The sequence below is a fragment of the Chaetodon trifascialis genome, chromosome 21 (assembly GCF_039877785.1).
Source record: "Chaetodon trifascialis isolate fChaTrf1 chromosome 21, fChaTrf1.hap1, whole genome shotgun sequence".
NCBI lineage: Eukaryota > Metazoa > Chordata > Actinopteri > Chaetodontiformes > Chaetodontidae > Chaetodon > Chaetodon trifascialis.
The window spans coordinates 11475716-11496997 of NC_092076.1; the positions used below are offsets into that span (position 1 = coordinate 11475716).

At 41.4% G+C, this 21282-nt stretch overlaps 2 protein-coding genes across 4 annotated transcripts in view; one reads left to right on the forward strand and one right to left on the reverse strand.

Moving 5' to 3' along the window:
- Positions 1 to 80: 80 nt before the first annotated feature.
- LOC139349850 (carnitine O-palmitoyltransferase 1, liver isoform-like) lies at positions 81 to 15657 on the forward strand. Of its 3 annotated transcripts, none has more exons than XM_070990868.1 (19): positions 81 to 296; positions 4654 to 4799; positions 5576 to 5715; positions 6273 to 6444; positions 6719 to 6820; positions 7272 to 7409; positions 7634 to 7711; positions 8684 to 8791; positions 9959 to 10043; positions 10741 to 10936; positions 11028 to 11216; positions 11329 to 11434; positions 11524 to 11640; positions 12161 to 12325; positions 12516 to 12644; positions 12858 to 13013; positions 13140 to 13253; positions 13595 to 13687; positions 14057 to 15657. In XM_070990868.1, exons 2-19 carry the CDS (start codon positions 4659 to 4661, stop codon positions 14180 to 14182), a joined length of 2355 nt encoding a protein of 784 aa, XP_070846969.1. In that variant the 5' UTR covers positions 81 to 296; positions 4654 to 4658; the 3' UTR covers positions 14183 to 15657. The 3 variants fall into 3 exon arrangements, with proteins under 3 accessions (XP_070846969.1, XP_070846971.1, XP_070846970.1); XM_070990870.1 differs by lacking the exon at positions 9959 to 10043 and adding an exon at positions 9280 to 9367 and having other exon boundaries at positions 118 to 296; XM_070990869.1 differs by having other exon boundaries at positions 141 to 397.
- syt5b (synaptotagmin Vb) overlaps positions 6041 to 21282 on the reverse strand; it is a 28762-nt gene continuing 13520 nt past the window's right edge. Inside the window, exon 10 of the transcript XR_011603480.1 lies at positions 6041 to 6052. The gene's annotated coding sequence lies outside the window, so the exon portion shown is untranslated. The remainder of the gene's footprint in view (positions 6053 to 21282) is intronic.

Genomic DNA, 21282 nt, shown 5'->3' on the forward strand with positions numbered 1-21282 from the left:
ATTCAAGGAAAAATGCTCAATGTTTCCCACCGGATGTTGACATTGCCTTCCATACCTCTCCGCCCCTTGAACGCAACAGCACAGGCATCAGAGAACTCCCTGTCACTGCATGATTGCGACAGTTCCGACAGTCGTTGAAGGCACCATCAGCTCCATCCAGGCGAGCATCTGTAGTACAGTTGTTCAGTCGAGAGGAGGGCCGACACAACAGCAGCAGACACCGGGCGGCTCGACGTCAGAAGTTAACAGTCGGTTTCTGTTGCTCTGGACTGTGGAAATTTCATAAACAACAACAGGTAGGCTAAGCGGCTCCTGACAATGGTGTAGTGCGCTGCTATGAAAACACAAACAGTTGCATCTTTCCATGAGCGTTAAGGAGCCCTATCAGCAGCCGTTGGTATGTGGCTAACTTGCAGTTACATAATGGGATGGGCGCTCGGCTAGCCAGCACTAGCAGCAGCTAGCAGTAATTTTCATACGTGCTGTAGTTAAAACGTCAGCTAGCTTAGCTTTAACGTCCTTCAGTCAGCTTTTCATAGTTGTAGCAGAATAGCTAATGCTATCGTTAATGTGAAGCTTTCAGATATGCTAATAGTAATACGAAGTTCGTAAGCGAATACGTAAAGATGATTGACATTGTTGAATCAAATTTTACTTTGTGTCCACGTCACGTTATTATCATTGTTTTGTTTTTTATTATTTTTTTGTTATTTTATTTTACAAAGATGCAAGTGGTAAGAAGCTATAATATCCCTTTTTTAATGCCTGTCTGCTCTGTTATGTGTGCTGACCTGGCAGAAAGGGTTGAGATGTCACTGTTATTTGCTTTGTTTCTTGAGCTACGCTTTGGAAGTTGTTCCATCACATGGAATTCTGAATTAACTATTAAATGCTTTAGTCAGTGATGCATTGCTTGGCCTTACTAAGGTTTCTCTATAGTTTACACATTAGCTATATCAGTCAGAAGTCTTCTGCTTGTGAAACACTGAAACATGCACACCTCTGCCTATCCCTGCCTCATAAAACACTGACAGTAAAGAGGACACAGGCTTACAGTAACTTTACAGTTCTGTGTAGTTGAAATGTCTGCATGTAAAGCTTTGAACCACTCGATGTAAAAATCAACACGAGAGACCTCTGTCAGATTAGACAGTGCTGACATGAAGGAGTTTTCCACTAAACCAGATGAAAGCAGATCTTAAAGCATCATAAAGCTTGATGAAATGATTTAAACGATTGTAGTGATTTTCATACCCAGGGAGCTCCATAGCAAAAGGTTGAACAGTGAAGGCCAGTGAGGCATGTTTTGGGAACAACAACGATTGCCTTACCTGGGATGTCAGGCTTGTAAGACATTAGCATTACCATGACAAGAGGCCTTAATGTTATATATAAGTGAAACTTTGAAATCAAAACTAAAACCGTGTGTGATGAGTGAGCAGAGTCAATGATAGTACTATGATCACATGTCTAAGAGTTGATTGAAAGTAGTGTCTGGTATGAGCTGAAGGCTGGCTCTGACTGAGCTGTGAGCATGGGGATTTAAAGTTGTGACCAGATTAAAGTCTGCCTTTTGGAGCTCTGCAAATGATTAAAAATATTTAAAAGTGAGCTAATTTTAGCTGAGTTCTTCAGTTGAGGAATATGTCCACAGTGTGTAAGCATATAACCTTTTTTTAATGTTTTGGCTGTCAGTTATGTGAGTTGTGCAGGTTATTTTTGTGCTTTTGTTCAATTCAAACGTGAAAATAACATAAAAGATTCATTACTTCAGAGTTGAAATTCTAAAATATTTTGCATCTTGCCTTGTATGATTGCTTCCACAATGTGAGGATGATAACCGTAATCCAATAATAGAAATTTTCACTTGTTGCCAGAATTGGGCGTAGAAACATACAGCTTTATTTTGCATCCTTTCTATATTTCTTATCAGGCAGACTGCCAGGAAAAGGTTTGTCAAGATAAGTTATGATAAGGCAGAGCTTACTGAAACACTGAGAGGTTATCTGTTTCTGTGTTTGAATTTCCAGTAACTCTTCACTATTTGACAGACAGTTACTCTTTATTGGAACTATCTTGCCATGGAGAGCAAAATGCCACGAAACTGTTGTAATCAAACAGTATATAACATGGAAATGTAAATGTTTTTATATTTTAAACTAGATGTTTAAGTATGAAAAGATGCAGATTCGTGGTTGAAGTTGTTTATTGTTATCTCACTGTTTTATTGCAGGGTTTAAAATCTGTGCTGCTGTGCACTACAACTGAATTCATCTATCAATTAGTCGGCAGCAGCAATAACCAGCTGTCAGTTTTGTTATCATGGCAGAAATAAATGTCTCAAGTCTGGTGCATTGGGTATTCTTATGGTCTTTGATGCTCCATGTATTTACCTTATGCTTTTCCAGTGACCTAAAGGTATCAGGTGTTAACCTTTTGCAGAGATTACACATATAGTACTGGTCCTGCGTGCCTCTCTTCTCACGTCCTCCTCTGAACCGCTGCTGATCTTGCTTGCTCTCTGTCTGGAAGTATTCCAAAGATCAAAAGGCAAAGTTTGTTCAATTTTTGTTTAGTCTTCCTATCAAGCAAGTAAAAGAAAAGAAAATACAGCATTGTGTCAGTTCAGTTTAAACTCTTTTAACTGTAATATCTTTGGACAGACAATACTATCCATAATCCATCCATTATGCAGTACTTGAAATTAAACTATAACAGCCCAATCAAAATAATAGAATTGTTAAGCTGTATCATTGTCAGGCATCTGTGTTTTCTGTTTTTTAAATAGCAGCAGGAAAGACATATGCTCTAAATGAATTATGAATGAATGAATTATGAGAAGCTAAGAATTACTACACTCGTAAATAGCTGCACATTAAGCTCTCTAAACATTTATTCCCGTCAAAGGGATATTGATAATAAAATTTAGCGGCTCCTTCGGTGTGGGTGCAGTCAGCCCTGAACTGAGCAGGTGTGTTGTGTCTGTGTTGGCACTGAAAGAAAGGGGCTGAAATTCACTGCTGTTAGTCCTTGGCACAGGCTCGACTGTATCTGCCAGATCTGACCTAAAGAGCAGAATCTTAAAGGGACGTGGGGACGATGAGGGAATTGTGTGTGCATGCGTGTGTTTGCCTTTTTTAAACACACACAAGAGCAGACGTGGCCTCCGTGGGGGTGCAGTCCACTGTCACAGTGACCACAGTGACTAAACCCCAGGGCATTATCCATAGCCTATTTGTGGAGGAAAATCAATTCCATTTGTGAAGAGAAGCAGTTATTGCCTTAAACAAAAATGCCCAGTAACATCAGCAGCCAGTCAGCGCTTTTGCATCAAACTGTATCCATTTCAAGCTGACTTTGCTTTTGAAAGGGATCATAAATAATGTGTCTCTTTTGAGCTTCTCTAAAAAATGCTCATGCATGAGATGGATGTGTTTTGCTCGGCATACACACACATTTTGCAATTCATCATCAGTTTGATGAATCATCTGTATCCCTTCACAGCATTCGCTACCACCTTCAGGACTCCGTTTGCCATCAGCTGCTGCAGTGCAGTTGCATATATGAATTGTGATCACAGTTCACAAAGCATAAGGGGGGCTTGCTGTTGGTTTCATTGTTCTTTTTGTTTATTTTTCTTGTTGACAGCTTGCATGCAGTCTTCAGTGTCCTGTTATGAAGAGGGTCATTTTCTGATATAAAAAGCAGCTGCTGAGATGTTCTTACCCATGCGTCCTTTGTTGTAATCTGCATTGTGGGTACCTAACACCCCATTTACACCAGGTATTAAAATGGGATCTGTATTTGGTTATGAGATGTGGATAATAGCCACACTGATCCTGCCTTTGTGTTTACACCTGGTGTTCACGATGTCCTTATTGAGATTGGATCTCTGCCATCCAGAGCAAAACCTCTGGGTGGGTAATTTGAGGTGACGCAAATCAGTCCTAGACTCAGGGGACACTTTATGAACTTTGTAAAATGCAAATGCAAATGAACTTTGTATGTAAATGCAAATGTAATACATTAAGTTACTCCTTTCTTTGTATACGTCAGTTTGTCCCGTGTGTTGTCAGCATGTAGTCTGCTCTCTGATTAGATAATTAAATGCCTTGGTAGGAGCAGATCAGGTGCACAATTAACTGGATAACATGTCCAGATACAGATAACATTTTTATACCATGTGTATAATGTCACAGTCGAGGCCTCATCAGGCCTCATCTCTGTGTCAAATTAATACCTTTACTTGAGCAGTCAAGCAAAAAATGATCTTTATTGTCTGACAGATGATTTCATTTGTTTTTGTTACAAAAGGTAGTTAAGGAGGACACAGGGTCGTTTACAGTCATGTTAGACCTGAAGGACAGGTTGACTGTGGGCTAATCACGTATGTTTATATTGCAAATAATACACACCAGGCATCGTGGTGGGGTTGCTTTCAAATGTTATTTACTTAAGAACGCATGTGTTTGTACATGATTCACTTGAGGTCAGTAGTTTCACCATGTTCATTAGTCTTCTTGTGTCTAAGGTGTGTTTGAGCTTTGATACTTTTAAGGCGGTACACCCACATTGCTTCTTGCCTTTCATTTGTTGACTGACTGTTTAAATCAACATTTTCTTTTTCACCTCCTCTTCCCTCATCACTGACAGTAATCATGGCAGAAGCCCACCAGGCGGTGGCCTTCCAGTTCACCGTCACTCCAGAGGGCATCGATCTGCAGCTGTCCCACCAGGCCTTCACTGAGATCTACCTCTCTGGTGTGCACTCCTGGAAGAAGCGTATCATCAGACTCAAGGTATCTCCACTCTGTGTTTTATATCTGTTGTCTGTTTTGTGTGATCATTAGTTGTCTGTCTCTGTGTCCCTCTATAATTATCACAGTAATGTGCCTCTTCCTCTTTGTTATTACTGCTTTTCCTCCTCTCTACATGTCAGCACTTGCTTCCTAGTTAAATTTTGATGAATCTTCCAAGTATTCTCCTCTATTGGTTTGTGAGTGTTTTCAAACATGTTCTGGTCATTCATCTCAATTTCCAGGTTTGTACCTTTGCTGCATTCCAAAAATAAACAGAACAAACTTGAACTGGGAACGCATCTACATCACTTGTACTTTCACCTCAATTACTGCAATACTGGCTCCGGCTGAATGCAGCTGTTTTGAAGAGACAGAGCTTGGTCTCAATGAGTTTTTTCCTGTGCAAATGTGTGGACTTGATCAATTCATAATGAATGCCACACATTATGACACATTATTTGTGTGCGGGTATACTCATGTCTTTGTTTGATTCTCACTTCCATTGCTCATTTATTTTCAGAAGAATGTGAATCAGAATTAAAGGGATGTTTGCAGAAGGCTTGAATTAACAGTTAAATTGTCAATGATTTGTTGCTTAAATCACTTTGATATCTGACACTGAGCTAAACGCAGCAAAGACGGTCAGAATTGTGCATTTACGTGACACGTGTTACCTTCATTTGATCACAGCTGAATTATCACTGTGCACGTCAGTGTAGATTTGTAAACAGGAAGAATGGGATTTAAAATCAACCTCTCTTCTCTCACATTAACAGAACAGTGTGCTAACAGGGGTATATCCTGCTAGTCCCTCCTCCTGGCTGTTTGTGGTCATAGCAATCCTGGCTACTATGTACACTCGCTCCGACCCCTCCATGGGACTCATAGCCAAGATACAGGAGCACCTGCCAGTCAGGTAACACATCTCTTGACTCCATGAAATGGTTAAAGTTAATGATGAATCTTCTGATTCACCAGACACCCATGCAGACACAAAATGTTCCCTTTCCCTGATGGTACACTGAGTGACAGATCAGTGTGCAGTATGTATATATGTATAGTGTGGTTGAAATGAGCCTTACCCCTTCCCATTCTTCCTTTTTCAAAGTCCTTTGTTATACCTCTCTTGTTTCTTTTTGTCTCATCTTTACAATCAGCTTCCCTCTCATTGCTTTCTTGTTCCTGCTGTTCTCTTCAAATAAAGCAGATTTTGCATTTACTTTGAAGTGAAGAGATATTACCCACAGCACTAACTGGGAAAAGATAGAAATTCATCTGAGATGTCCTAGCTTGATATTACCATTGTGAAACAGCTCTAATTTGGATATAAAGGTATTTGTTGTTTCACCCCCCCATCCATCCTGGTGCGTGGCTTCTTTGCTCCTGGCGTTGCTCATCTTTATTCGCTCACTGTTCCTCTTTTCTTCCTCTTTCCGCTCTATCCATCTGTCCATCTTGTCCCACCATTCCCAGCCAGTCGATGAGTACCCAGTGCCAGGCGCTGCTGTCAGCAGTGCTCTTCAGCACCATGCTGTGGCTCTTGCTCATCTTCACCATGCGCCTGTGCCTCAAGCAGCTCCTCTCGTACCACCGCTGGATGTTCGAGCAGCACGGCAAGATGTCCAACACCACCAAAGTCTGGGTGGTCAGTGTTGTTTTGCACTTTTTCACTTACTGTAAGCTAGCCTTACCTCTCACTGTCCACTGTGGTTTTTGACTGAGGTGTCAGTCAGTAGTAGGGCTGTATTGGAGTGTTTTTAAAATCAGCTTACTGTATTTTTCCATCTGATTTTTAATATATAATATTCAGCAAAGCTACTTGAAGAAAAAAGAAAACCAAAAATATTTAGCCCGAGGCGCGTCCTCGCTTTGGTATTTAGAGTGTGTTTGTTTTCTGAGTGCGTGTGTTTCTGTGCCAGGCGCTGGTGCGGATCTTTTCTGGCAGAAAGCCTCTGCTCTACAGCTACCAGGGTTCGTTGCCAAACCTGCCTTTGCCTGCCATCAAGGACACAGTCAAGAGGGTGAGACGTGACATGAAGTAGAGAAATGACAGCATGCTGATTACTGACCATAGAACAGATGCATCACATTCTCACATTCAGATTCCCTTTGTTATTGTCTGAGTTGTTGTTTTTTTTAATATATATATATATATATATATATATATATATATGGCTGCAAGCAAGTTGAGAAATGTATAAAGATGGAACATGTCTACCCTTTTAAATTGAGATGCATTATATTTGACATGACAAGATGCAGAATAGATTTAGTATTATATCAGCAGAATCAGATGAGGTTGTACTGGTGGAAAGCTTTACCAACTGTGGGTGTTATTTTATGTTAATTAATTGATTTCTGAATCTTTTTCTGTGTTTCTCCATGTAGTAGACCATGTAATCCTGTTTATTTCTGCCGAATGATGCTCATTTCTCTTCAGCTGAATCTTTTCCCCACATTTCCTTTGTTCAGTACTTGGAATCGGTGCGTCCGCTGATGGATGATACGGAATATGAACGCATGACCAAGCTGGCAGCAGAGTTTGAGAGCAGCCTCGGTAATCGCCTGCAGTGGTACCTCAAACTCAAAGCTTTCTGGGCTGCTAACTACGTAAGTGGTTGACCACAATGCTCTGGTTCAGTGAGGCTACTTCAAACGTCTTAAATGTCCAAAGCAAAGCAGGCCAAAGGAAATTTAAAATCCCATTAACAATGTATATCTTTGTGAGGTTCTGTGCTTTGAATTATTTATCCTGTCTGAGTATGCGAGGGATGTAACTGCCAGTTGGCTGCAATATTAGCTTTCTCATATATTTGTGTGTTTTAATTCTTCAGGTTAGCGACTGGTGGGAGGAATATGTCTATCTACGTGGACGCAGCCCGATAATGGTCAACAGTAACTATTATGGCATGGTATAAAAACTTTGTATCTTTTTGGTGGAACAAGTTTCCGGTTGATTGACCCTGTTAAATGTCAACTTTATCGGGCCGCACAGCTCATTTTCTCTGTTTTATGCCTTCAGAGTTATGTAAGGATTCGTTTTGTGAATCATTTGTGGGCGTTGGATGAATATGCAGCACCTGTCAAAAGTTTGGACTAACCTTTTCATTCACTGGTTTTTCTTTATTTGTATTATTTTTTACACTGTGGATTAATACCGAAGGCAACCAAACTCTGAAATCACAGATATGGAATTACAGGGTCAACAAGAAAGTGTAAACAAAGCAAAATATGTTTTATATTTTAGATTCTTCAAACTAGCCGTCTTTGCTCTGATGACAGCTTTGTACACTGTTGGCACATACTGTACACCTAATTTTTTACACCTGTGAATTGAAACCATTCCAGGTGACTGGCTCATGAAGCTTATAAAGATAATACCAATAGTGCTCAAATCTGTCAACTTGTAGTATATAAAAAACATCCCATGAACACGTTAACGAGGTTCAGAACTTGATGTTTATTGGTGCGTCCTTTGAGTATTAATAAAACAATGTAAAAAATAATAAAGACAAACCACTGAGTGAGAAGGTCCAGACTGGTTTGACTGGTTCTATAATTGTGTGTTACTGCCTGTTCAACAAAGACAGGTTCTCTTGTTTTCACTTTTTAATAATCCACATATACAGTAATATGAATGTGAATATGAGTGTTTTTTAGATATGGTTTCCAAAACAGCAACTCGTTTCTCAGGCATGTTACGTAAACAGTCCTTTGTTTTTTGATCCAAAGATCCATAGCAGGAGTAAGTTAATAAGAGCCTCTCCAAGAAGGCCTTGGATCTTGATTCTGTAATCTCAGACATACTCGCAGTTCATTTTGATTTGATGATAAGCACTTGTGCTTGACATGTCTCCTGACCTTCCGTCTCTGTTTCTCCCCAGGACTTCTTGTATGTAACACCCACACCCATCCAGGCAGCCAGAGCAGGCAACAGCATCTATGCATTCTTCCTATACCGCCGCAAACTCAACAAAGAAGAGATTAAACCTGTGAGTTTAACCACCACTCAACCCCAGCTGCTCCAGATACACGTAGGCGTTCGTAATTCATGCCTCTTTGCTATGGCAACGGAAGACTTGTTCGTCAAACGTCTCAAATTTTGAGACATTGGGGCACAGTGTACAAAACAGTGTACTCTGGTAAATAGTCACAGTAGAAATGTGTGAGAGCATCAGGAGGTTCTTTGATTGTGCTGTCACTGTGTGAGTAACATCCATCAGTGTTTGTGTGTCTTGACTGTTTATGGTACGTAGCATCTCCATTCAGTGTTCATGTTTATGTGAAGACATTTCCCTCATGTTCTTACACCATGCTCATCTCTCACCCCTTCCTTTTGTACTCCTTTCAACCTCTCCTACGCTTGCTTAATTTCTCTTTATTTGCCGTTTCCCTCCTTTTGCTCGATTCTCCATTTCCTCCGCTGCTCTCGTCCGTTCTTCTCCCTGTGCCCTCGCCTTTGCCTTCTCCTCCTTCCCAGAGTCGTATACCAGGCACTGTCATTCCTCTGTGTGCAGCTCAGTGTGAGAGGATGTTCAACACCACACGCACTCCTGGAGAGGAGACCGGTAAAGAGACATGTACACACACTGTGTCAGCGTGGCGTTTCACACAGTGCTCTTATATGAATACATGATTGTGTCTGACCACGAACATTAGTTTCAACAAGAGAGCCTGCACCGGTGTCTGACTCCACAGTGAGCAGTGCTAACACAACACTGCTTTAGAGATGATGAGGCATACCGGAGATGTCCGTCCCCTCTGGAGTTTAAGTGTGGGCTAGAAAACTGTGTGAAAGACAGTGTGTGTGTGCGTGAGTGTGTATGATCTCCAGAAGCAAGGCGTCGTGATTCACTGAGTCATAATACGTCTGCTGTACAGCCAATCCTGTCATCTCTCATCTGTCTCCTCTTGCCTTCTGGTCTCGTCTCAGGTCTGTCTGGGTTTTCTGAAAGGGGTCCGTCTCTAACTAATGTCTGTTTTCTTCTGCCCACACGTTCTTTGTTTTCTCACCTTTTTTTCCTCCCTCTTCTCTGGTTCTCTTTCTATTTCATCCCAACACTCTCCTGTATTTATTTTCCATCATCCTCTTTGTTTCCTCTCTTTCTCTCCCTTACTGTTTTTTTTTTTTTTGGCCCGTCTTTCTTTATCCTGCTCAGTGGTTGTTGAGGTCTGCAGTTCCTTGCTGTTCCTATCAGTTTGAGCGGATGTTTGACACATGTCGAATCCCTGGAACACTGACAGGTAGTATTTATATTTTTATACGACTGGCCCAGTCCTAGTTTTAGATCTCTAGATGTCAAACCAGTACACTAACAATAGAAATGTATTTAATGTATTTTTAATCTCCATAGTTAGAAATGAAGATTCATCCCTGTCTCATACTGTGAATTTTCCTTGTTCATCACGTTATTGATCCAACATCTTGATTGGCACCGTCCGTCATTTAGCACAAGGTAGGCTAGGTCAACCTGAAAATATCTATCAGAGTCGTATTGTGAACTTGAAGATGTTTCACTTTTCCGTGTGCTCTAGCGTTTGCATATGAAGCAGACCTAAATCATTTGTGGTCTTAATCAGATGATTTGTAGACATTATCTACATGCGTCCTTTTCATTCTGACAACAGATGCTATTGTTTAACGGAATGTTTCAGGGATGTTGGGAAAATATTTCAGGAATCTTACTGTGTGGTTAGTATAGTTTTTTTACCTTCATCCAGTGGATGATGGAGAAGAGTTCCTGTTTTCTAAGATTTTCTATATTCAAACATATATACCTGCAGGGGGTGATTCTGTTTGTGACCAGTGAGTGACGAGTCACTGGAGCAAAGTCTCTGTATCTTGAGCACCAGGCAAACACGATGACACGCACGTATGCCTTTGACTCAGTTAACTACATATTTACATTCCCCTCTTTTTCTCTCTCTCTTATGTGCAAAGACACGGTGCAGCACTGGCAGGACAGTGACTACGTGGCGGTATACCACAGGGGTCGCTACTTTCGTCTGAGGGTGTACCAGGCAGGCAGACTCCTGTGCCCCAGGGAGATTGAATTCCAAATTCAGAGGATCCTCGATGACCCTGCACCTCCTTCCAAAGGAGAGGCCAAACTGGGAGCACTGACAGCTGGAGACAGGTAATTTTGACATGCCACCAGTGCTTAAATCACATGGACCATGCAGCGTCCTTAACGTAACGTCATCATGTTCCCCGGAAATGTTTCCCAGAATTCCATGGGCTCAAGCCAGGATGAAGTATTTCAGCAGCGGGGTCAACAAGCGCTCCCTGGACTGCATCGAGAAAGCCGCCTTCTTTGTGACCCTGGATGATGATGAGCAGGGCATGATGGGAGATGACCCGGCAGCCAGTTTAGATTGCTACGCCAAAACCCTGTTGCATGGGAAATGTTACGACAGGTAGTTTTACACCAAACTCTTCACTGTCTTGTGATGATATCATTGGGTATTTAATGTGATGAGTTGTTAGTTTTCTGTACAGTCTTCAGTCATTATCTTGGTTGTCATACAGGTGGTTTGACAAGTCTTTCTGCGTCGTTTACTTCAAGAATGGAAAAAATGGCATAAATGCAGAGCACTCATGGGCTGATGCACCGGTGTTATCACACTTATGGGAGGTAAGAAATATGAGAGGAAAGTAGCTTGTACAGTGTTGTCGTCTGGTCCTGAGAAGAAGCCATCGCTTATAATTATCGTGTGTTTCTAGTACACCTTGGCCACCGACTGTTTCCAGCTCGGTTACAATGAAGAGGGTCACTGCAAAGGAGAAGTGGATTCATCACTACCACGACCACAGAAGCTGAACTGGGAAATCCCTCCAGAGGTTAGTTAACCATTTGCACGTTTCCCTTACCACCTTCACTCCTTTAATAATCCACATTATTTTATTATACCTTTTTGAAAGTCCGTAGTGTTTGTAATGTGTGTGTTCAGAACAGGGTGGTTTATGCTGGTCATTGTCATTATTGTGCTGATAGTTTTAACCATTAGTGAGTTGGCTGGCACCTTTCTTGACCTCCAGCTGTATTTAAGGACAGTGCCTTTGACTTCTTGTCCTCACCTCTGTTTGTAGTACAGGCCTCTGGAGTCGCCGCTCACAGTAACAACACTCCAACTAAGCTAATGTAACTTGGTCTGCAAACATGAGAGTGCTATCAATCAGTAACATTCAGCAAGAAAGAATAAATCAAATAAGCACATTTGTCACTCTAATGTCAAATGATTTATTTAAGGTTTCAGTTGTAAACACACTGCCGTGCACTGTACTTGGATTATTTTCATTTTTATGGTGAAAATGACAACATGGATTGAAGATGCTAAGTGTTTGGATGCGTTTGTCTCAGTGTGAGGAGCAGATCTCCCAGTCTCTCGCAGTGGCCCAGGCCCTGGCTGACGATGTGGACTTCCACGTTTTTGCCTTCCGAGACTTTGGCAAAGGAAAAGTGAAGAAGTGTCGAGTCAGCCCGGATGCCTTCATTCAGATGGCTCTTCAGTTGGCCTACTACAGGGTGAGCCTCCCTCTGAGGTAGAACATGTACACCTACATGCCCAACACAAAGGCAGTCCGTCTGTTGTTTTGCCTCTGTACTCTGTACATGTGACAGTTCAACAGAAAGACATTACATTTGGACATTTGGACATTGACTTCAGTACTCTCAGTATGATGTGTGATAATGTGAGGTTTGTCTTTGATTCCAGGACCGGAGGACGTTTTGTTTGACGTACGAATCCTCCATGACCCGTCTGTTCAGGGAGGGCAGGACCGAGACCGTTCGCTCCTGTACCAATGAGAGCAGTGCCTTCATTCGAGCGCTGGAGGGTGGAGAGGTGAGGTCATGGCAACTGTCTCTTCAGGACGTTTTTAGTGGAGGATATTGTAGAGTAATTAAAATGAGGATGATAGAAGATTCTATGATGAAAATACATCTGCATTGAAAATGATTATGTGTAATCGCTATTTCCCTCACATAAATCACTCAGTGGCTATTTTTAATGCGCGCTATGCCGAGCAGTCATGCCACTCATGCCATTCTCCATCAGGCAGCAGACGTGTGCAGGCGTTTGTTCCGCACAGCGACAGAAAAGCACCAGAATCTATACCGCATGGCTATGACTGGAGCTGGCATCGACAGACACCTCTTTTGCCTCTACGTGGTTTCCAAATACCTCGGAGTGGAGTCTCCTTTCTTGAAAAAGGTTCATTTCTCTCCGTTGTCACTTTATTTATATCAAACTGTCCACTTCAGTTTGAGTATTTACCTCCTCAGTAGAGCCCATACAGCAGCGATTTCAGCAACCTGATGCTTGGTGTGCGTATTTCAGGTGTTGTCTGAGCCTTGGCGGCTGTCCACCAGTCAGACTCCAATCCAGCAGATGGAGCTGTTTGACATGGTCAACCACCCAGAGTATGTCTCCTGTGGAGGGGGCTTTGGACCGGTGAGTGCTGCCCCTCAGTGCTTCAGTCACCTAAACAGTCAAAAGACTAAACATCGAAACAGAAATAAATGCTAATTTTGGCACTGTAGCATGTAATTCTACTAGTTTTGTTTATGGAATTACACTTTTTACTATGCTGTACTGTGCACAGTTTGAGTTTGGAGAAATAACTGCACCACTCCATGATATTTTTTTGCAGTCTTGACTGTGCAAAAGTATATAAGCAAAGAGTTTTAGTGTTTGTTTTGAAATATTTCTTGCTCTTACTCTCACTGGTTCTTCTTTGATATGCATATTCATTAAGCAGCCACAAGTATAAATGCTGTCTGGATGTCTTGCAGGTGGCTGATGACGGTTATGGGGTGGCCTACAGCATTCTGGGAGAGGACGTCATTAATTTCCACATCTCATGCAAGCACTCGTGTCCGGAAACTGTGAGTTTAATGAAAGAAGTCATTTTACCTTGCATAAGAAAAGTGAACAAAAGAAATTCATCAATTTTGGGCAGGAACTGCTGTGCCAGGACTGATTTCTGTAATTATTAGAGTTGTGTCAAAGGAAAAAGGTAGCATCTCTGGGTGTTTGAGCCAGATTTAAAACAACCTAAAAACATTAACAATAACAACATATTTATGTTTTAAGCACAGCTTTTTTTAACCTGAGGGTGTGAAGTAAAGTTATTTAATTTATTTCTAAGTTTTTTCTCCCTTCCTCCCTTTCCTTTCCTTTCCTTTCCTTTCCTTTCCTTTCCTTTCCTTTCCTTTCCTTTCCTTTCCTTTCCTTTCCTTTCCTTTCCTTTCCAGGATGCCCATAAGTTTGGCACTCGGATCAGAAAAGCCCTGCACGACCTGATACAGCTGCTCAGCCCCAACCAGAAAGAGCCTAACAAGACAGAAGAGAGTCGGCCAGAGGTCAAGAAAGACCTGTAGGCTGTTACTCAGGGGAAAAGGATGCTGAAGGGAAGGTGTGCACACAGAAAGGTCACACCATGACATGAGGAAAGACAGGGTTTCTTCCGTCATGCATTGGGAGAATTTTATAGCCAGCTAGATGATATTAAAGAGACAGCTCCATGGGGAAACTGGTATCATGGAGGTGATGTTTTTACTGATTTGCATCTCTATTTTGTGTATGTATATTAGTTGTGCGCTAGGTGTGCGAGAAGGAAAAAGGTCCATAGAATAATAAATCAAGACGTGTGATTTGGGTACAGAATGGATTATTGGTTTAGATTAGTTTAACGGTCACACCGCTGGAAAAAAATACAAATATGAATCCTTAAGTGAAGAAGTTCTCACTGTGACGTGGTCTGACAAGTATGAATTGCACCACTCAAAATTAGGTTAGAAATTCAGTTATTGCAGGAAGTCATTTGATATAAATTCAAGGGCAGTATATTTTGACACCACTAAGTACGCCACACTTCTTCTGCCACCAAGTTTCTGTCGGTGAATTTGTTCGATAAATGCAATTGGACGTGCGTGATGCATCCTGAGTCTCAGAGTATTAGCGTGGAGAGAAGACGTGGAGGACTGTCGAGGTGATTCCACTTCCTACCATTTAAATGACACATCGCAGTAACAGTGACACCAGGTATTTTAAACTCTTGGAAGTCCGTGACTTCTGCGTGTTTACTCGTTCTGTATAAATCTGCTTTCTATAAAAACACATGATTGTAATGCTGTGCTGAGAGCGCCAGGCTTTATTAAACCCATAGATTAGCATTACTGTTCCACTGGTATTATATTCAGTGCCAACCTTTATGTTTTCAAACATATTCAGACTGTACATACAAATAAGGTAGGCCAGTTTTTGTTTCAGTGCTCTGTAGGCATTTCAAGCTAGCCAAGCTAAAAATGTACTGTAATGAACACCAGTTATTTCACTGCCATCCACACGTTTGTTTTTATGTTTTCTTTTCATCACTGCGTTAAACAGGCACCATAACAATGCAAGCTGTATTTACGAACGCCAAGTGCAGGTATTCACTCTCGAGCAGTGCTGCAGGTCAGATGTGGACGACATGCGGAGTGAATTTTTGGAATCAAAAGCATCTGCTTCACTGTTACCAGCGTGGTAACATTCTTCAGTTATTCTCCGTTGATAATTGCCTTTTTTTGTTTTTACTTCAGATGAGTTGAGCTTGTCTCGTTGTATTGCTATTGTCTGCCTTTTTTAATGCAATGTTATGAGGGAACATAAAATAATTCGTAAAGAAAAAAAGGCCTCGAGCGGGTTTGTTTTTGTTGCCTCAAAAGAGTATTCCATATTTAATAGCGCTTCTCCTGCTGGACTCATGATGGACACAAAAAAAAAATTAAATGCAGCAGAACCAGAGATACCTTTGCTTATTTATTCCTCTGTCTTCTTTGTCAAAACTTGGCACTACATTAAAATACAACTCCTCAGATTTCGTGCAGCTCACTGCCACATATACAGAAGCATCACCCCAACACCTGTAAACAGTTTAAGGTAATGCTCACAGGCTTCGATTTATCAGAGGGTGAAAAGTGTATTTTATGTCATTTTTCTGCTAAAGGACTGAACACACCTATTGTTTATTAATAATGAGAGATCAGAGTGAACATAAAACAAAAGACCGCATGTGGAAATAGAAATGAACCTCATCAATAGTAACATCGACTCTGTAACTGAGTACACATTTAAGGTGCCCATACAGATGTGCTGTTTGGCACTGCAGGTGATTTCATAGTGACAGCTTCACTTTATGTCACTTTCTAACAAGCCTCAATGACTTTCTTCTTTGTTTTTTTATGGAAAATCTTCCCGTCTGGCTGGACTCTCCACTGAAGCTTGACCCCGTCAAACTTTTTTTGGATCTACGGAAACAAGACACAAACAGTTTAGACAAACCGCGTTCAGATCAGATTAGTTACTATGTTACTATGATAGTGGCTCTGCTGGTGTGAAACCTCTTGACATTAATGTAAAATGAAACTACTATCAGCAGTAGACAAAAACTTACTTGGTTCAAAATGGCTTCACTCAGAGCAGAATCACTGAATTTAAAGAATGAATTTGACTTCATTTCCATCCTCACGAGCTTCGTGACCGTCGCCACTGTGGTTGAACAAATGAGCAATATATCGAGTTCAGTGTCTTTTGTTCAATCAATCATGTTAAGGCGTTTTTCTAACTGTAGAATAGATATCAAATGTGTAAATTTGCAAACAGGGAATTAATTCCCTTCATAGCAAACAAAGAGCACAGACTGCTCACCGGTGTAGCAGTAGAAGGGATATGAGTAAGTGCAACGTCTGTCAGACCACTTAAGGCTGACAGTGTGATGCGCTGCACACATTCCATCGTTATTTGGCTGAGAGCCGGACCAGTATCTGAGGGAACTGCCACTCTGGTCTGCCCATTCCCACTCATCTCTGAACAGACCGATCCACACAGAGGACAGCGGTGGACAATGTTCAGCAAGCATTCGCTGTAAGGCTTGATTTTCACTCTGGCTCCTCACACTGGCCAAGTCTCCACTTTTCAGTCGACAGTACTTTTGGGCTTGCCTCCAAGACGTCTTTTCAAGAACAACATACATCCCACTGGAAGTCTCACCTGTGAAGTTTGCAAAATGTACTGTAAAGATTAAAATGTTTGGAGAGGATGGGAAAAAAAAAAACTCCTACACACTGTTAGGCTAGTTTTCAAGCTTCTAGATGTGCTGAAAAGTGCATTAAAGGGGCGCTCCAGTGATTTAAATAGCACTGTCACAAAGTTGGAAGATTTAAAAGAGACAGGTTGTGAAAAGAATGGTCTAAAGTTGCTATCCTTAGTCCCTAGAATGGGCCAAGCTTGAAAAGTTCCATTATTCCTACAATTCCTATAATGCAATTTGATATCATCTTTCATTAGAACTTCCCCGCCTGATAAACGCCAACATCTTTCAATCTCCTTGCCCTCAATTAATAAAGCAGGCTCTCTGTTATACAAGTCTTCATACTAAGCTAATCATCAAACCTTCGTCAAGAACGTGAATAAGAATAAGGCCCTGCAGCTGAGCATCAAGAAGATGACTGAAGATCACTCAAACTTGTTCCTGATTGGAGGAAACTGTCATGTGTATCGCGTTTTGTCAAAGCCATCTGACATACCGTTCTGACAGACAAAGGGATGTTGTGTTTCACAGGATGCGCTGAGCCATTTCCCATCAGCCCTCATCACTCCACAGTGCTGAGAGGAACCAGGTGAACTGGCCCAGTTAGTGTACTCAACTAATCCATCACTGGTTCGCGTTTCTCCCACAGACCACAGCCAGGATGCCACCCCGGCCTTTTTCAGACCAATCCAGGCCACGCCACTGGCTGCCACCACGTTTTTCAGCCTCTTCATGTCATCGTGGTTTCCAATGGTGGCGAGGTCAGTGTAGTTCTTTCTGCAGTAACTCTGGGCCTCGGCCCATTTCATAGTCTTGTTTATCCAGTAAAACTCTCGATGAATTTGTTGCTGCAAAGTGATGCAACCTTCAGAGGGATACCCCCCCCAAAAAAACACGTAAAACAGGCATTATCATTATTATTCTTATTATAACAGTGTTTTAATTTGACATGATTATTTCATTATTGTACAAAAACACACTTACTGAAAGCTAGCGGCAAAATCACCAGATGGAGCATCATTTTTTCTAGGAAACAAACAGATAAATGTCATACAAGTTGTTGCACAAATTAAACATTTCCTTGTGTTGACATGTCCCTTTAACAGCAGCGGCTACTCCTCTCACTGCAGGTCCAAGCTAATCTGAGGCCAGAGACTCAATTTACATACTAAACCTGTTTGAGGAAGGGAATTTCGTTAAATGAATACTTACTAACTCACTTAATACAGTGAAATGAACACAGGATTTCAAATATCTGCTTTGCTTACTTAGGGACTATTAAGTGACCTCTGTTCTGCAGGCAGCCATTTCACTTGCATGTGCCCTGGGTGGGTATTATGAATGTACTGTATTTTAAAATTTGTTATGTGGGTAAAATGATTAGGCCGCAGTGGGATTATCTTTATTGAATTAATGAAAATAAATAAATAAAATAAAATAAAACAGTTAAAACTCTTGGTTATACCAGTAAATGCCTCCAATTGATTCATTAATTTCTTTCTTGTTACAGAGCAGCATCAATTGTATCTGTAATAAAACTGAGGAGCATCCTGAGGAGCATATGAATGCATTCTGGAGCTGCAATGAAATGAATCGATTAGTCGATCAAGAGAAAATGAATCTGCAGCTGTTTTGATAATTGAGTCATCATTTATGTAATTGTTTGAAGCAGAAAATGCCAAAAAATCTGTGAGTTTTGGACTGTTGGTCAGACAACAGAAGACATTTGCAGGGGCTTTTCACTGTTTCCTGACATTTTACAGACTGAACGATTAATCTAGACAATTTTTTGCAGATTAATGATTAGTTAAACTAATTGTAAGTTGCAGCCCTAATGTAGTCTTTGACACAGCAAGAATTAAAAGGAGGGGTAGAAAAAAAGAACAAATAGACATTATACATGTACGTTATATACAAAAGAGTATAAAACCTTGTGAAGAATGGCTCAATTTCACAGTGGATTTTGAATTACTTCAGGCACCCAGCTGAGGACATGGTTTAAAAGCCTTTATCAGTTAGAGCACATCCAAGTGAAAAATATTACTGGAGGAAAACGCCAAGCGGTTCCTCAGGGCTGGATAAAGGAGTCAACCAGAGCGGAATGTCGTCATTCGTAGAAAAGACAAATTAATGGCCAGGAGGCTAAACTACAGCAGCATATCACACAGTAAGCATTTCCTAACCATGCTCCATCCCTGTTTCCCACCGACGCACACACTCAGATCACTCTCCCCCTGCTCTGTTTTGTAAATAATTCTATATCATCTCCTACACTGATTTGATATTAACATCTCGCTTAAAATTCTTCTTCTTACCTCACGCACGGACGTGTCCTCATTTGCAGTAAGGCGTACTTCTGCAGGCTCTTTCTTCTCACTCTTCATACATGTTGCGTTTCGCTCGTCCTCAAGTGCACTTCATATTTGTCTTTATGGAAATGCTGTTTGCATATGACATTCACAAGGGCTCATTTGTGTTTCTCAAAAAATATCTGTAAGTGTCTGCAAACAGGGTGACCTTAATGTTTCTGGCCTGTTCTTTTCATCTACTATGTCCATAGATTTTTGATCAGTTTGTACATGTCTTTCTTCATGTTTGAAATGCTTTTGTGGTTCATTCAAAGATAAAGATCGGGGACTGTTTTCTTGTGGAATACCACACAATCAGTCATTATTTATCAGTCAGTGGAAAAAGAGGAGCGACCTTGACAGCACTGAAGTTTCCTGCCGTTCAAGGTTCAGCTTTGTAACCAAGACCAAGGGCGCTGGTGATGTTCAGAGCCTTTCCATCCTGGGCCGTCATGACAGAAACTGTCTTGTTTTTGCCTCGTTATTCTGTCTCCTCTGTCTCTATTTATCTTCTGCCACCTGTCTTTTTGTCTCCTGTTTCAGCTGTGAGGTCAGCAGCAAAGCCTCCGCTCATTATCCTTCCTGACAGACTTCAGCTTACGCTCCCAAAAGCTGCCAATAATCCACATACAGTCGCACACACACACACACACACACACACACACACACACACACACACACACACACACACGTCATAGTACAAGTCACTTCTCTGCCTCCCCAGAGGACCCCTTATATAAAGCCCTGCCCCCCCTCCAGTTGTTACTCTCCTTGTGTTCATCATCACTGGTCATCCTTCTCTTCTGCTGTTCAGGTACGTCTTTGGCTTTTCCTCTGCATCATTCTTTTCCTTCCTGAACATTTGAAACATGTGACCATCTGGAAGCAGTAGCTGATATTTGCAATCAATCAATCAAAAAGAAAAAAAAAAAAAAAAAAGTCCTCCATCATTTTTATCTGGCACATTCTTCAAGTATAATCAATATTTTTAGGACATAAATAGATCAAATGATGATGTGTAGTGTGAAAAGGGTCACTTGCAGTGATGAACCCACTCAGAATTACCACAAAAAAAACCCTGCTAAAAATCCACTAAATACTTCCTGCCTAACACCAATCAACACAATGTTAGCGAGTGAATATAGCCGAGCATTCAGCAGCTAAAAGCCAGATATTTCCCACATGAGTTGGTAGAGAAAACCAAAAACAGAGCTAAAAGCAGAGTAAATATTGGACTGATACTCATCAGGTCACCAGAAACTCAGTTCCAAATGAAAGCTAATGCTGCTCCATGTCTGCTGGACATGCAATGGGAGCTGTTCACTAACATGTTCGCCATATGATGCTTATATGTTACTGTTGTGTTCACAGCTTGTTGTCGCCGCTGCCTGCCAGTGGCTAAAATGTCACATATTGTGCTTTCAAAATCAATAACTAATGAAGAATACTTGATTACAGATTACCTAATAATCCTCATTAAAGATGTTTTAAAACATTAAAAATCCACTCAGATTGATAAATGACTGAATTGTCGTCCTGATTAAGATGCAGGTAAAAGTCATAACAGCATAACATGTTTGAACACCGGGCCCACCACAGGATCAGTGGGTGTTGATGACGGTGCATTGTATCTCTGAACGCTCCCTCATGACAAGTTATTCTCAGTGCCCTTGGCCTCACCGTCCGCCTGCGGCTCTGTCGGTGAGTTTGGCCAGAAACATCCAACAGCGAAGTGATGTGATGAATTCCGATCCCAATCCCTCATCTGCCTTTTGTCCATGTGCCCATGTTTATTCAGACTCACATGCTCATGCTCTGAGATCTTGGCTAAAAACTAACCAGGATCCGAGAGACTTGGGTGGCGGGGCGCTCAGTGCTTGATCTGCTACGTTAATACACTCAAAGACAGGCAGTCTGAGAGGGCTTCTGCTCATTGCATTGAAAATAGTGTTTTGAAACCTGGTACATTGCTGGTATGTCTTCCTAGAACCCCATTTTTTCTGTTTGTCCAGTTTAACTGCAGCTGATCAGACGGGTTTGACTCTGCACTCAAATTCTG

Bases quoted from the DNA above. Each gene is read 5' to 3' on its own strand.
- LOC139349850 (XM_070990870.1), top strand. From the start codon at position 4,659: ATGGCAGAAGCCCACCAGGCGGTGGCCTTCCAGTTCACCGTCACTCCA. The intron at 10,937-11,027 runs GTAATTTTGACA...AATGTTTCCCAG, and splicing joins GCACTGACAGCTGGAGACAG to AATTCCATGGGCTCAAGCCA. The intron at 13,688-14,056 runs GTGAGTTTAATG...TTTCCTTTCCAG, and splicing joins AGCACTCGTGTCCGGAAACT to GATGCCCATAAGTTTGGCAC.